Source organism: Schistocerca nitens, chromosome 2 (genome assembly GCF_023898315.1).
Source record: "Schistocerca nitens isolate TAMUIC-IGC-003100 chromosome 2, iqSchNite1.1, whole genome shotgun sequence".
In the NCBI taxonomy this organism is placed as follows: domain Eukaryota; kingdom Metazoa; phylum Arthropoda; class Insecta; order Orthoptera; family Acrididae; genus Schistocerca; species Schistocerca nitens.
The window spans coordinates 914,498,281-914,515,126 of record NC_064615.1 but is presented as its reverse complement, the minus strand read 5'-3'; the positions used below and the strand labels follow the sequence as shown (position 1 = coordinate 914,515,126).

Sequence of the window (16,846 nt, the reverse complement as noted above, 5' to 3'; positions counted from 1 at the left end):
TGTGTGATGTCCTTAGGTTAGTTAGGTTTAAGTAGTTCTAAGTTCTAGGGGACTTATGACCTAAGATGTTGAGTCCCATAGTGCTCAGAGCCATTTGAACCATTTTTTTGAGCCAAACGTTTTCCCGAAATTTCATTACCCTACATTAATTATTTTTTGGTGTTGCATTTTTTCCGTCAGTGTATTTTACTTTCTTCTTAGTGAATGATAAACGTAAAAGAACACGATGCAGCCGTTAACAGAGTACCTATGAAATCGTCACTGAGCCGGCCGAAGTGGCCGTGCGGTTAAAGGCGCTGCAGTCTGGAACCGCAAGACCGCTACGGTCGCAGGTTCGAATCCTGCCTCGGGCATGGATGTTTGTGCTGTCCTTAGGTTAGTTAGGTTTAACTAGTTCTAAGTTCTAGGGGACTAATGACCTCAGCAGTTGAGTCCCATAGTGCTCAGAGCCATTTGAACCATTTGAAATCGTCATTGCGAAATTTGGCATGCTGTGTTGGATATACAACCTGTCTCCAGTCCCACGGAGAAGAATAATTCGGAGTCCTTGGACATGTCTTGAGAGAAATTTCATGTAGTTTACCATATCAATGTTATCGTTTCATTTGTTTCCAGTCCCCAAGCCCTTTGTCAGTGAAGAAGATACGTACGAGACCCTTCGTGCATCACGATATTAACGCATGCACTTAATTACTTGCCGCTTGTTTATTTCTTTTCCACATCTTGGTGCAGTGTGAAACGCATTGCCCTGTGACCCTTTGATACGGCATGGGAAACTGTAAGAGGGCGCACGTTATTGACTTCATTGGGATCGTATAGCGTGGAAGAAGGATGAAGAAAAAGTAACTGTCGGCTGTATTAACGTTACTAGAAATCGTGATATGCAGAAGATTGTACGCGACAAAATGGTTAAACACAACAAAAACCTGAAGAGACGATCCCGAAGTCAGCTACCCTGTGTGAAGGCTTTGTCACTGCAAATTTAAGAGCTTAGCCAATGCAGCTATTGAATAGTTTATTTAACCTGTAACTGCCAGCAATATAACGTAAAAAAATGAAAGAAGCACTCGCATATATCGCCGCATTTATATTCCCGTTGTGTCTTCCATCCAGAGGGTAAAATTTCAGACTCAGTGCTCTGGCGTTCGCGGTGTTTATAAATGCCATGATAATGATGATGTACTTCTTTCACCTTGGTTTTGTTGTATACAATCGCAGTTTCTCTGAACACTGGACACCCCGTCTGACTTGTTGATTCCTCTCCTGGAGGTATTCGGCACGTACATCTGCCTCTGATTATACAGGCTGTCACACGTAACATGGACAGTGCACACCCTTAACTGTTTATACATTTATACACGTACTGGATTTCGGATTAAGGTTTTAACGATAAGTAGTATTTTGCCATGTCGTTATTTCCCTTGCCTTTTTCATGTACCGAGATTATGAAGCAGCTATTTTCCTTCTTCTTTCATTTTTACTGGAAAAGTAAACTAGCCTCCTAGAGCTTTTGAAATAAACAGTGCAATAACATAACGCGTATTATGTTCTCGGTGTTTATAAGCATGACTAAGGAACAACTTATTACATTTAAAAAATACTATTTTCATCGGATGTATAAAAAATACGAATATTACGCATACAATAAAATATTCACCTCTTTAGTAGAAAACCTTGTTTAGATATCACGAAATGTAAAGTATGTCCAGGAAATGTGTACTGCTTCCAACAACAGAAGGCAGTCATGTTTCCTAACGTGCGCTCTCAATTTACATTGTGTGATTTCGACTCGATACTCGAAAACGATTTATGTCTTCTTGAATACCTTATAGTGTGCCGTTAGCTACAGTAAACAAGAAATTCGTGTGGAAACTAAATTGATCTATATTCCTTAGGTACCATAAAAAACTGAAAATTGAGGAGTTCTTGGAGAAGCTCGCTTAGCTTCATTGAGCGAACCGTTTGAGTCAGACGCATATCCTCATTATGAGGAAACATGATCAACAATTAAGAGCAGTTGATACAAAAGGAAATTCTACCATAATTCCTTTCTTCCACTGGTTAGTGACCCAGTTACTGCAGTGTTTGACAGATCGGGTAGTCACTTGTCTATTTTCGTGTCGATGCAGACTTAGAAACGTAAAGTTAAGTTTCACAGTGGTATAACATTATGATCTCCTTGGAACATTTGAAAATATGGTATGCAGTGTATTATACGAATTGTGGGCTCACGATATGCTATGATGACCACCCTCCGAATATTTGAGAACACTACGTAGTTAAGTGCTATGAAGTAAAAGAGCAGAATTTGAAACCTGTAACGAAAAAGAGAGAGGCTTGATTTTCCTTCGACGACATGCAATAGAAGTCGTTGCTACAAATGGAACATTCACACACTTATTTATGTATTTATTTATCACAGTCCACTATCTTGATGACGATAATGGACATTTACATACATAATAAGGTTTATGTGTGCCTTAGTGATAATCTATTTCGTTTTCTTTTTTTCTGTTCCGAACACTTAACTGAGTCCACAGTACCTATAGTACTATTTTTCCTTATTTTTATTTCTTTCTGTTACTGGCGCTCTAATATTTAGATAGCTACTTGTACGCTACACTCTATATTTTGCTTGACATCTTTTCCACTCTCATTCGGATATTATTTACCTGTGACAGCAAAAGAGTCACATGTTTTAGTTATTTCAGACCCTTTCAACTACAGCTATAAGTACCGTTACAACAGCATATACACTGAAGAGGCAAAGAAACTGGTACACCTGCCTAATATCGTGTACGGCTTCCGCGAGCTCGCAGAAGAGACGCAGCACGATGTGGCATAGACTCGATTAAAGTCTGAAGTAGTGCTGGAGGGAATTGACACCATGAATCCTGCAGGGCTGTCCATAAAATTTGATGATTTACCGGATTCCTGATATTCATGTTAAATGGACGTACGGGAAAATCCAAACTCCATCGCTACCTCGGAGACGCTGTGTCCCATCGCTCATGCGCCGACTACAGCACTACGTTCAAACTCACTTAAATCTTGATAACATGCCATTGTAGCAGCAGTAACCGATCTAACAACTACGCCAGACACTTGTTGTCTAATATAGGAATTGCCTACCGCAGCTTCCTGTTTACATATCTCTTACTAATTTTTGAATACGAATGCATACACCAGTTTCTTTGACGCTTCAGTGTATTACTACTACAATAATAAACAATACAACTAATACAGGATCAATAGTCGCTGTTACTACGACCACCTTATCTATTTCTCAACGGCAACTACTACTACTGACCGTGCGGTTAAAGGCGCTGCAGTCTGGAACCGCAAGACCGCTACGGTCGCAGGTTCGAATCCTGCCTCGGGCATGGATGTTTGTGATGTCCTTAGGTTAGTTAGGTTTAACTAGTTCTAAGTTCTAGGGGACTAATGACCTCAGCAGTTGAGTCCCATAGTGCTCAGAGCCATTTGAACCATTTTTTTACTACTACTGAAAATTAGGCGAACAGTATTAACACTAGCACTTCTAGTACGATTACTTATTAGAATGTTAGGGTTACTGATCTTAGGAAAACAGTTAAAGACCACATTGTCTAGTGTCCAGCTTTACTGTTTCTCTATTTACTTCTCTTCGCTGCTTCACTGTAGTTTGAGATGGACACACACACACACACACACACACACACACACACACACACACACACACATACGCTACTTTTACTACTACTACTACTACTACTACTATCAGACAGTATCTAGTTTCTCCGTATGTTCCTTACTACATCGGTCACTATGTTGAGTCCAGCAATATTTCGCGGCCTCCAGACACCATGGCGTTGGTTCGGAACGCATGTCTTATCTTTCACTGATACTTGTCGTTCTTGTAAGATACGCTTGTGGCTAGGCTCCCCTCACTCTTCCGTTACTAGGCCAACCGATCATAGAGCTATCGGGCACCGTCTACAGGCCTTACTCGGCTCTGCTATAGTGTCTGTTCCCTATAGTTACACCTTGCTTTCTCTGAGACAGCATTAAGAAGAAGATTTAAGGTATGAAAAACGTCTTTCGTCTGATTACTGTATAAAAACATTAAAGCCTACCGTTTTGTGTGTGTGTATGTGTGTGTGTGTGTGTGTGTGTGTGTGTGTGTGTGTGTAGCGCGGGCTTTGATGCAAGTCTACGAACAAACAATATGCTTGACAATCTCTGTGAACACATCAATGCCAACTACTTTATTCTCATTGCAGGTGGCGACGTTTGGGTACTGGTGATCCGGAACGCTATGCCTTCAGACTCCGGCATCTACGTGTGTGAAGTCAACAGCAACCCCATCGTTCGCTCCTTCCACAAGCTTAGCGGTAAGTAACACGCCTCTCGGTCGGCTCTAATTGCAGTTTTTTCGGAACAGCACTCGATGTTAATGATCCCCCCCCCCTCTCTCTCTGTCTCTCTCTCTCTTTCTCTTTCTGTGTGAGCGTATACATAGCATCCACTTAAACACACTTAAAGTTGTTAACGACCAGAAAGCAGTCCACAATGGACAATCCCACTGGGTTTCTATAGATTTAGCTGCATTTAGCCACTTCGCCAAGAATCTTTAAGAACCTTTAAGGTTACATTCATCTAAATTCATCCAGGCAATGCATACTATCCTAAAAGATCCGCACCTACCGTTCCGAATGTGTGCTTGGACAGATTCAAATTACCATCTGTGTTCCTTCTGATTCAAGCGCTGTGTAGTTTCGACAAATCGCTTGAAATGGACGACGAGGTACGGTAAATATTTTTACGGAGCGTCTTCCAGTACCTCCCTAATGACATTATTGACGCAACGTAAAATTTTCATCAAACTAAGTTCATCTAATTTTAAATTCGTGCGATTGTACACAAACTGCCATTCGCCATACACCATATGGTGGTTTACGGAATATAGATTTACTTGTGGATGTACATGTTGTGGGCCTCTGCTCTTTTCATTCAGATCACAGAGCGAACCAGGAGTAAGCTAAGAGGAGGTTTCTAACTTGGAATATTTGGGAAGCTATTACCAATTCCGGCACCTTGCTCGGAACCGATAGGGTGTACCCATTTTTATTTTGTTACTGGAACTGTGCATGACCAAACACCTATAACCCGCGTGCGTTTGTAATTTTTCCGTAATTTCTGAAAAATGGTGCGGTGTAATGGAGCTATCGTTACTGCAACACTGCATCCAGAGGAAAATTCCCTGCACGTGGGCTGCGAGGGAAGCATACACGAAGGTGACGAAAGTCAAATGGCTCTGATCACTATGCGACTTAACTTCTGAGGTCATCAGTCGCCTAGAACTTAAAACTAATTTAACTTAACTAACCTAAGGACAGCACACACATCCATGACCGAGGCAGGATTCGAACCTGCGACCGTAGTGGTCGCTCGGTTCCATACTGCAGCGCCTAGAACCGCACGGCCACTCTGGCCGGCATGACGAAAGTCATGGAATAGCGATATGCATATATATATAGATGACGGAAGTTTTGCGTACACAAGGTGTAAAAGGGCAGTGCTCTGGTGGAGCTGTCATGTGTACTCAGGAGATTCATGTGAAGAGAACTCCAACGTTATCACGCCCGAATGACGGGAGTTTGAAGGCGGTTTGGTACTTGGAGCTAGACGCACGATTTCGGAAATCGTTAGAGAATTCAATATTCTGAGATAGACAGTGTGAAAAGTATGACGAGAATACCAAGTGTGAAGCATTACCACGGACAGTGCAGTGGCCGGCGGCCTTCACTTGACATCCGAGTGCAGCGGCGTTTGCGCAGAATTGTCAGTACTAAAAGACAAGCAACACTGCGTGAAATAACCGTAGAAATCAATATGGGACGTACGACGAAGTATCCATTACGAAAGTACGGTGAAATTTGGCGTTAATGGGCTATGGCAGCAGATGACCGACGCGAGTGCCATTGCTAACAGCACGACATCGCCTGCAGCGCCTCTCCTGGGCTGGCCTGGTTAGATAAGTCCCGACTTCACTTCGTAAGAGCTGATGTTAGGGTTAGATTGTGGCACATATCCCACGAAGTCATGGACCCAAGTTGTGAACAAGGCACTTTGAAGGCTGGTGGTGGTGGAGCCATAATGGTGTGGGCTATGTTTTCATGGAATGGACTGGGTCTTCTGGTCCAACTGAACCGATCATTGACTGGAAATGGTCACGTTCGGTTACTTGGAGACCATTTTCATTCATGGACCTCATGTTACCAAGAATGATGTCAACGGGCCACAATTGTTTACGACTGATTTGAAGAACATTCTGGACAATTGGAGAGAATGATTCGGACACCCAGAGCGCCTGGCATGGATCCCATCGAACATTTATGGGACATAACCGAGAGAGAGAGGCAACATGGCTCATTATTTCTGCGTGGGACTTCCAACGACTTCTTGAGTCCATGCCATGTCGAGTTGCTGCAAACGGAGGTCCAACACAATATTAGGAGGTATCGCATAACTATTTTTACCTCAGTGTATATGACTAACGTATCGTGTCCAGTTCTCGCCGAATTGACCTTACGACAGTCACACCAATGCGTACACCGTGGCACCCTCAATCTATCACTGCGACTAAAAAAAATACCCTCTCCAACAGCAGCAACAACTAAATTACGCCCGTATTAGCTGATTATTACGCGGCCGTAACTCAATTCCGCGTCAAGAAAAAGCCGCGTAGTGTCGCACCAACTTTATTCGTATAAATATTTAACAACCAGCAGTGACTGGCTCTCGCGTTCCGGAGACCCTAATGAAATTCAGACCGAAGCGGGTAATCATCGGCCGTGGAAACTGGATATTTGTATGTAAATGAACGACCGGCGACTCTGCGAGCGTCCCATAATGAAATTTGGGGCCACGTTTCCGTGACGGGGCACCGCTTTTCATAAAAAGGTTTTTAGTGCGGTGTGCGTTGCCGGAGTCCTCGGCGGCATATCCGGTATTATGTAGCCGATTTTAATTACGAAAATTAATTTCCTTTTTTCCTATCGCGCTGCGCTGGATATTAAAGGGTGTTGCAGGGACAGCCCTGTCAATCATTCCTGATTGGTGATAACGATTTCTGCTCGTTATGTGGTGCGTACTACTGGAATAAACGAGCTCAACAGGAGAGCTAGCCTGGATCACGCGTGCAGTTCATTTTAACCGGGTACTTATTAGTACGCCAGTCGAAAATAACGTTTGCCCTCTTCGTTTTTACGGTCTCAGAAGCTGAAATTTAGATTCTATTTGTTCGCCCTACTGGCGTGTATTCGGAAATTCCCAAAACAAGTGTGTGAAATCTTATGGGACTTAACTGCTAAGGTCATCAGTCCCTAAGCTTACACACTACTTAACCTAAATTATCCTAAGGACAAACACACACACCCATGTCCGAGGGAGGACTCGAACCTCCGCCGGGATCAGCGGCACGGTCTATGACTGCAGCGCCCGAGACCGCTCGGCTAATCCCGCGCGGCTCGGAAATTCCCGTTGCAAACTTCTACGACTTGTAGAGGGGAGTGAGAATATAATATTATGAGTTGGAAACCACGTCCGGAAACGTACCATTCCCGTGCGGCAAACATTTGAAAACATGTTGGCAACGCGACCACTTTTACAAATAACCAATTACGCGTGACCCAGTATATCACTTATTTAAAAGTTCCACTCATTTATAGCCAAACAAATTGTTCATGTACCCGTTGACAGTTCTGTTCCACGTGATGCATTAGGACCTCCTCCAATTAGGGTGTGTAGCGTTTCCTCGGAACACCACAGTTACCCTTGCTGACGGTGATGATATCCTTTCTCGAAGTCGTTGCGTAATTGTGGCGAAAAGGCAATGAGCAGCTCTTCCATTACCCTGAGCTTTGCCATTCAGAAGGATTATGTAGGTGTATTCTACAAACGTGTACTTAGCCATGTTGCTCTAACGCTCACAGACATGTGAATGAGGCTCGAACCAGGTCAGAGAGGTGGAATAGACGTCAAAAGACACCAGCTAATTCGACATAACCACCCCCACCGTGATTAGCCTGTTGCATACTTACCTAGCAAATATGTTTTCAAGTGGCCGTTTCCGGACGTGTTCAAAATATTATGTACTCACTCCCGTCTATAAGTCCAAGTTTGTAGCGGGAATTTCCGAACACCTTGTATATACATATTCCGCAAGCCACCGTATGGTGCATGGCGGAGGATACCTTATCACACGACTTAACTATTTCCTGTCCTATTCCACTTGCAAAGAGAGCGGGGGAAAACGACTTTCTATATGCCTCCGTAAGAGCACTAATTTCTCTTATCTTCGTGGTTCTTACACAAAATGTATGTTGGCGGCTGTAGGCTAGCATAGAATTTTATGGACTTGGAATAGAGTTCGTGATTATTTTAGTCATGAAAGATAAATTAAATAAAATTACTATTTTAGTTATTATTTACTTTTTAATCAGCAAGCTGCCATCGTCATGTTCCTTTCCTGACCTTTCAGTAACAATCTGCACGGGCGCAACAGTATCCACATTTTCTTACGCCATTTACATTTAAGTTGGAGTCTGGAAAGGAGATATATGTTTCATAAATTGGTGCACGTATCTCTACTTAACAGGCAATAAATGTTTCATATCAACACCATGGCTGCTGGGACGATGTGTAGTCGGTAAATTATCTCCCTCTTGGTTGTGTAGGGGAGCGAGCACACACGGTTGCAGTCTGCTCTGAAGTCCAAATATTCTGAACTTAACACCTACGATTTTTAAAATAATAGGAGGTGAGTAATAAATACGTCTAGAAAACACTCGACAGTTTGTTTGGTCTTCCGTTTAACTAACAGAGAACGGCAATAATTATCGATAGTCTTTTTAACACAGTGGGCACATGTGTGTCTGCCGGCCGAAGTGGCCGTACGGTTCTAGGCGCTGCAGTCTGGAACCGCGAGACCGCTACGGTCGCAGGTTCGAATCCTGCCTCGGGTATGGATGTGTGTGATGTCCTTAGGTTACTTAGGTTTAACTATTTTCTTAGACTTTCCCGGCGATTTGATGACATCTCGTGGAAATCGGGTTTTCTGCCGGGTATCAGCGTCTTCCAAACACGATATTTCGACGTCATTACTTGACGTCTTCATCAGGTGTTCCGTTCATCAGGGAACACCTGATGAAGACGTCAAGCAATGACGTCGAAATATCGTGTTTGGAAGACGCTGATATCCGGCAGAAAACCCGATTTCCACGAGATGTCATAGGTTTAACTAGTTCTAAGTTCTAGGGGACTAATGACCTCAGAAGTTGAGTCCCATAGTCCTCAGAGCCATTTGAACCAAAATGTGTGTCTAGTCCAGCATAATGTCGTGCGAGAGTGAGATTACCCTCCAGATCTTAGCTGCAGTCTTTTGCCAAATACTTCTGCAGATTTCAGCACTGAAAACTAAGTTGTCTTACAGTTGTGAAGGACGCATATACATTCATATTTTCACCTGTTTTCGTAAAACTCAGTGCAATAATACGTTCTCTATTTTTGTAGGAGTGAATGACGGTGACTCTGCTCGCGCAAGCAGCGTTGCGTTTGTTTTGTTATGAATGGACGGAGCACTATTGAAGCTCTTGCGGCTTCTTCTCTGGGTTTTTACACTGTCAACGCTCTAATTCCATACAACGCTGCGTCGCGGACCTCCTGATTCAAGAATTTCGTTCTGAGTTGCATTGCGATATTTAAACCCAGTAGAGTCCTTTGAAGAGCGCTGTCTTTGAGTTTCCCGATTAATTTCCGGTATTTCCCTTGATTCACTCAGCGTATGCTCTCCCGGCTTCTAGACAACAGACGTTGACAGCTCTTCTACCGCTTTCCAGTCTGTATATTTAGCTGCGCGTCATTCTAATTCTCTTAATCATTTTCCTCTTAGCTTTCTTCTTAACCTCATTCTTTTCTAAGTGATCTACCCACTCCTTCTGGAGATAGACATACTGCGTGTGATCTGCTCTCAGTCCCCATAGTACAGCTTCAACAAAAACAGCCATAGTTGTCTTTACACGTACGCTTTCAATCCTTCAGACAATGCTCTCAGAATCCTTATCGATTTTAATGTACCGGGTGACCAAAAAGTCAGTATAAATTTGAAAACTGAGTAAATCACGGAATAATGTAGATAGAGAGGTATAAATTGACACACATGCTTGGAATGACATGGGGTTTTATTAGAACCAAAAAATACAAAAGTTCAAAAAATGTCCGACAGATGGCGCTTCATCTGATGAGAATAGCAATAATTAGCAGAACAAAGTAAGACAAAGCAAAGATGATATGCTTTACAGGAAATGATTATATGTCCACCATCATTCCTCAGCAATAGCTGTAGTCGAGAAATAATGTTGTGAACAGCACTGTAAAGCATGTCCGGCGTTATGGTGAGGCATTGGCGTCGCATGTTGTCTTTCAGCATCCCTAGAGATGTAGGTCGATCACGATACACTTGCGACTTCAGGTAACCCCAAAGCAAATAATCGCACGTACTGAGGTCTGGGGACCTGGGAGGCCAATCATGACGAAAGTGGCGGCTGAGCATACGATCATCACCAAACGAAGCGCGCAAGAGATCTTTCACGCGTCTAGCAATATGGGGTGTTTTTTTTTTTTTTTGGTTCTAATAAAACCCCATGTCATTCCAAACATGTGTATCAATTTTGACCTCTTTACTTACATTAGTCCGTGGTTTGTTAGGCTTTCAAATTTATACTGACTTTTTGATCACCCGGTATTTCTAAGTCTTCCAGCTTCTTCTTCTCTCGCTTTCCACCGTCGTTCAAGTTCGATTTTCATAAAATGCCGCGTGCAAAGACTTGTTCCGGGTAATCAACGCTGCATAAAGCAAGAAAATTTGGTGTGTTGTCCCGCTATATCATCTGTGATAAATATATTGACAGCATTGTAGTATGCTTGAGGGTGCCGCTGGCTGCGATTAGGGGACGTGGCAATTGCAGGTTAGGATTGGAAGGAGGCTTCACAGGATGGGGAAAAAATATGATGTATTGGCCATCTCGGGGAAACGGGGTGGAGCGGTTGGCAGCTGTGTAGCCAGTAAGTAAACGCTGGATTTGAATGGCCCGAAGGTCTTGATAATAACAGTGGGATATAAGAGGCCTGATGTACGGGGAGAATGGATGGCTAGCGCATAAACTCGTCACATAACTAATTGTCGGTACGGATTATTGGCTTAGGAGGAGAGTCTGTTAAAGATGTCTTGGACTGGGACATGCAGAGTGTGGACATCGGAGGCTGCCTATGTAGGTACAAACTTTGCGGTAACCTATGGTTTGGAAGAGATTGAGGAGATAACAGACATAGGCTTCTGGGAGATGTTCGAGTGTTCGAAGATGTTGAGGAAAATTGAAGAAATTAGTGTGTGGAAGTGGGTAGAGGGAGGACTGTACGGGCTGCAAGCAGAATTGTTTCTTTATGCTGTCCTTGTTGATGTTGAGACAGGGCCTGTCAATACATTAACGAGATGCACACATGTGAACCACAAGAAATACGTTTTCAGTGTGAGTGTTTGCAGACAGTAACGAGTAACACGCGTGGTACGGTGTTCCCGCAGTGCTGACACGGTCGCAGTCTGCGCTGGAGGGCAACGCTACGGCAACAGGTGTCCACGGGGCATCGTCGACGGGCCTGGGCGCGCCTCCCGAGCCATCTGGCGACGGCACGCGCAACCACAACTACACCGACTGCTGCGCCTCCAGCAACGTGTCAGCGGCGTGTTTCGGGTTCTGCAACATTCAGAGCATCCTCGACGGCAACACCGGCCAAGACCCCGAGCATTGCGAGGCAGACTTCCCTGCTATCGTGCGCTGCATGGCTGGTGAGTGACATAACGAATGCGCTTCTCATTTCATTACGTAACGAAGTAACAGAACATTATCTGCATTTGGAACTCCTTGCCCCACATCTGGGGCTGGGATACCCTTTATCTCTACCACAATTGCACTTACACGTCAGTCTCTCAGACTACAGTCCTGCTGCACACTATCCATTCTGTCACAACAGCCATCCCTTTCCGGCCGCATACCTACAGTTAGCCATCCTCAAGAATATCCACCATTCTTTTTAATGGAAATTTCAATCAGAACGTAGTTTCACACGCAGACAAGATCATCGACACATCCCCCTCCTGTCACGAAACTTGGAATACCTACACACCATTACACAGACACAAACTCATCATTACTGTACATCTTATAATGTGACTATCGCAGAGCAATACGCTCCAAGTCCTTTGACACTACTTCTCCCCTTATTACCCTAAGAAAGGTACCTTCCAGAAACTTTCCTGGCAGATTAAAACTGTGTGCCGGACCGAGACTCGAACTCGGGACCTTTGCCTTCCGCAGGCAAGTGCTCTACCATCTGAGCTATCCAAGCACAACTCACGCCCCGTCCTCACAGTATCTCGTCTCCTACCAAGGCAAAGGTCCTGTGTGCGAGTCTCGGTCTGGCACACAGTTTTAATCTGCCAGGAAAGTTTCATATCAGCACACACTCCGCTGCAGAGTGAAAATCTCATTCTGGAAGGTACCTTCCTGTTTCTAAAAACCGTCAACATCATCATCCTTGATGACAGTAGTTTCCCAGAACTGTGAAAGGCATCAAAGATCCTTCTACTCCTAATTTTTGTATGTTGATAATTTTATACAGGGTGATCACAAACAGTCTGAAAAGCTTGCGAGGGTGTTACACGAGGGTGTTAGAGATAATTGTATACGCTTGACATTCTTCAAGTACAGGGGCGACCTTGGCTCCTTAAGATTTTGTAATTCCATTTTCATAAGAAATAGTTGCCAAGAGAAAATTCGATACGTTACGCCGTGTCCGAATTAATTAGCATCAAAGATAACCAATCAGGCCGTTGCGCGCGCAAATTCTACCGGTCCTCCAGAGACGGGTGTCGCCGAACGTGTTCTTTGTTTGGTTGCCTAAAACCGAACTGGAGAGTGATCCAAAAACTGGACATGGGACGGTAGTAAGGATCTAACCTGAGCCAAAGGCTGAGCAGTCTCGTGCGCTGCCATCTACACTATGAGAACAACTGACGCTAATACCCTTACAAGCTCTTCCGACTGTATAAAGAAAATGTTTATCTTCCTTAATCCTAAAAAATCTCCCAGTGGTACCACTGTCTGTCAACCTTTTATTATATTCAGCAATATATATGAATCTGTCGCCGACAAAGGCATCCCCCAACATACCAAAAGCACTTTTTTCTCCTCATCACAGAGTACGGATTGCGTCACAACTTCTCCTATCCCCGGGCATTGACAAAGCCTAACCTAGGTAACAAAAAGCAATATCCAGTCCGGTTTTTTTCCAGTAACAAACGTACCCTTGCGTCCTATCATCGCTGCTTTCTCTCCTATGCACAGTTGACGTTCGAAAACCATTCTCAACCAAATACTCGTTCCAGTACGCCGAAGACAATGCCTTCCGCGTCGTTTCACTCATACTTACCAAAGTCTCCATCAACTAAACCTCAACAGCTTCATCTTCCAATGTACCCGATGGCACCTCTGTATTTATCCTGCTGAATCCCAGGTAATAATTATAGCTTTCCACCTTTGTTATCTCAATCTAACAAACGGTACTTTCCACTTCATAACACTAAAAGGTTAGATTATGTAAGCGTAACACTAGATCGAATATTAACTGTCCAAAAAACTACACACTAAACTAAAACCATTAACTGGGTTTTTGGGCATCACAGTTATTTCACAACTATCAAAAACTTATATGATTGTAGTTTGTGAAATTGATTTCCCATACAAACATTATATTGATGAAGTGGAACAGAAATTCTGACATCGCCCATTACCGGGCATGAAATGAATTTAGTGGCGGACTGGGTTCAAAATGGCTCTAAGCACTATGGGACTTAACTGCTGAGGTCATCAGTCCCCTAGAACTTAAAACTGCTTAAGCATAACTAACCTAAAGACATCACACACATCCATGCCCGAGGCAGGATTCGAACCTGCGACCGTAGCGGTCGCGCGGTTCCAGTCGGCAGCGCCTAGAACCGCTCGGCCACCCCGGCCGGCGCCGGACTGGGGTTCGAATTCGGATTTCCCGCTTTACGCAAGCAGACGCCTAAACACTTCGGCTATCCGAGCACGCTTCAAGTCCAACCCAAATTAACAACTTCTCGCACACTACTTATGTAGCGCCCCCTGTCCATTACACTCATTGCCCGCAACCTCACGCTGTTTCCAGTTGGAGTTCAGGAGAGAAAGAGTGCCCCACACGGAAAGTCGTTTAATGAACAAAATAAGAGCATATGGACTATCAGACCAATTGTGTGATTGGATAGAAGAGTTCCTAGATAACAGAACGCAGCATGTTATTCTCAATGGAGAGAAGTCTTCCGAAGTAAGAGTGATTTCAGGTGTGCCGCAGGGGAGTGTCGTAGGACCGTTGCTATTCACAATATACATAAATGACCTTGTGGATGACATCGGAAGTTCACTGAGGCTTTTTGCGGATGATGTTGTGGTATATCGAGACAATGGAAAATTGTACTGAAATGCAGGAGAATCTGCAGCGAATTGACGTATGGTGCAGGGAATGGCAACTGAATCTCAATGTAGACAAATGTAATGTGCTGCGAATATATAGAAAGAAAGATCCCTTATCATTTAGCTACAATATAGCAGGTCAGCAACTGGAAGCAGTTAATTCCGTAAATTATCTGGGAGTAGGCATTAGAAGTGATTTAAGATGGAATGATCATATAAAATTAATCGTCGGTAAAGCAGATGCCAGACTGAGATTCATTGGAAGAGTCCTAAGGAAATGCAATCCGAAAACAAAGGAAGTAGGTTACAGTACGCTTGTTCGCCCACTGCTTGAATACTGCTCAGCAATGTGGGATCCGTACCAGATAGGGTTGATAGAAGAGATAGAGAAGATCCAACGGAGAGCAGCGCGCTTCGTTACAGGATCATTTAGTAATCGCGAAAGCGTTAAGGAGATGATAGATAAACTCCAGTGGAAGACTCTGCAGGAGAGACGCTCAGTAGCTCGGTACGGGCCTTTGTTGAAGTTTCGAGAATATACCTTCACCGAGGAGTCAAGCAGTATATTGCTCCCTCCTACGTATATCTCGCGAAGAGACCATGAGGATAAAATCAGAGAGATTAGAGCCCACACAGAGGCATACCGACTATCCTTCTTTCCACGAACAATACGAGACTGGAACAGAAGGGAGAACCGATAGAAGTACTCATGGTACCCTCCGCCACACACCGTCAGGTGGCTTGCGGAGTATGGATGTAGATGTAGATGAATCGAGAATGTGTCGAACCACCTCGATCGGACTTTCGCACCTGAATCCTCATCCGGGGAACATAGCGCAGCTGGCCAAGGCAGTGGAGCCAGCATGGCTACAGATATTTGTCAGTATCTACCAGAATCTCGTAAACTCTCTTCCTGTAAGACTCGCAGCAGTCCGGACTGCAAAAGCAGGTTATTCAGGCTTTTAGCAGGTGGTCACGTTAATGTGATTGGACAGTGTGGTGTTCTTTCGTACATTATATCCTTGTTCTGAACGATACTACGAAATATCGGAAAGACCATCAATGAAACTGAACACTTTCCTATTCGGTAACCTGTTTCCGGGAAGACTAACGTCCTAAGTATAGTACTGCCATCATATAAAAAACCGTCTACTTCGATTTTTTCAGACAGTTTGTCTATAAATAACGAAGAAACCAACGTCAGAGCACAGCACTATTACAACAAATGATAACAGAAGTCTGGGGTTAATAAACACAACGTGCATACCCTGAGATAAAAGCTAAGATGTAAAATACCAAAAGGAGACTCCTCGAGGGAAGAAGCATTCATAATATTTTGCCACATCAGTACTTGCTGTGTACTCTGTTAGTTTGGGAACTGCCATGGTATTTACAGCAGCTTTAGGGGTTACTGTCCAGAAAAATTAGAGTCTCCAGTTCTAAAAACGTCCGCCTTTGTGCAGCGCAGTGATCTTTGGTATTAAACTTTGTCCGCAGCCTGGTCTTTGCGTAGGTTACAAAATTATATACAGCAACTTCAAAAAGGTCAATTACGTTGAAAATCTGTCATATCTCGCAAGGCAGGTTCCTCGGAGGAGACGTTTTCTTTGATCGCAACGGCGGCTCGTCCCTTTTTCATTTCCATAATCACCTCTCGGATATTCCCTTGCTGCCATCGCCGCCGTTAGCCTTTTATTAAGTCCTGCCCGCGGCACGGTTCCGGAAGCCCGTGTTTACGAAAGCATCGTCCGTTACTCCGCCAACGTGGTTCCTGCTCCCCCTCTTTAATCCCTAGTCGTTTATGACAAGTCTCCGCTCCCTGAGGCTCTTAGTCAGCTCATCCCCTTTTGTTTTCCGCCACAGTGCCCTCTTCCGCACGAGTGATGTTTTCCGCGCTACTGCGAGGGTACAGATCTCACGTGTAAGGTACAGGGGCCACTCAACTACCAGCAGGCTCACGTCGCAGGATGCGGGGGTTTAGCCACTTTGCCATCAACTGAAAACCGATACACAAAGTTCTACGAAGGGCGAAATACAGGCCTGATAGAATCGACTAGAAATGCATTCACAAGATATGCGGTTTCCGTAAATAAAGGAAATAACTCACAAGGGGAGGCCACGACGTTTGTTTGGAACGCGGATTTACTGCAAACTTCGTACAATCGTAGTACTCCATGAGGACAACAAAATGCGTACTTCTCAAGCGGTATTGAGAAAATCGTAACATAATTTCGGTCGTCGTATATTTTAACCAT

The 16,846-nt window shown here is 44.0% G+C and overlaps 1 protein-coding gene across 4 annotated transcripts in view; it reads left to right on the top strand.

Annotated features, from left to right (window-relative positions):
• Positions 1-16,846, top strand: part of LOC126237234 (Ig-like and fibronectin type-III domain-containing protein 1) — a 1,152,289-nt gene that overhangs the window by 997,814 nt on the left and 137,629 nt on the right. For all 4 annotated transcript variants that reach the window (XM_049947130.1, XM_049947127.1, XM_049947128.1 and 1 more), the window contains 2 exons: positions 4,263-4,373; positions 11,624-11,887. In XM_049947130.1, the coding sequence (XP_049803087.1) occupies positions 4,263-4,373; positions 11,624-11,887 (375 nt within the window). The remainder of the gene's footprint in view (positions 1-4,262; positions 4,374-11,623; positions 11,888-16,846) is intronic.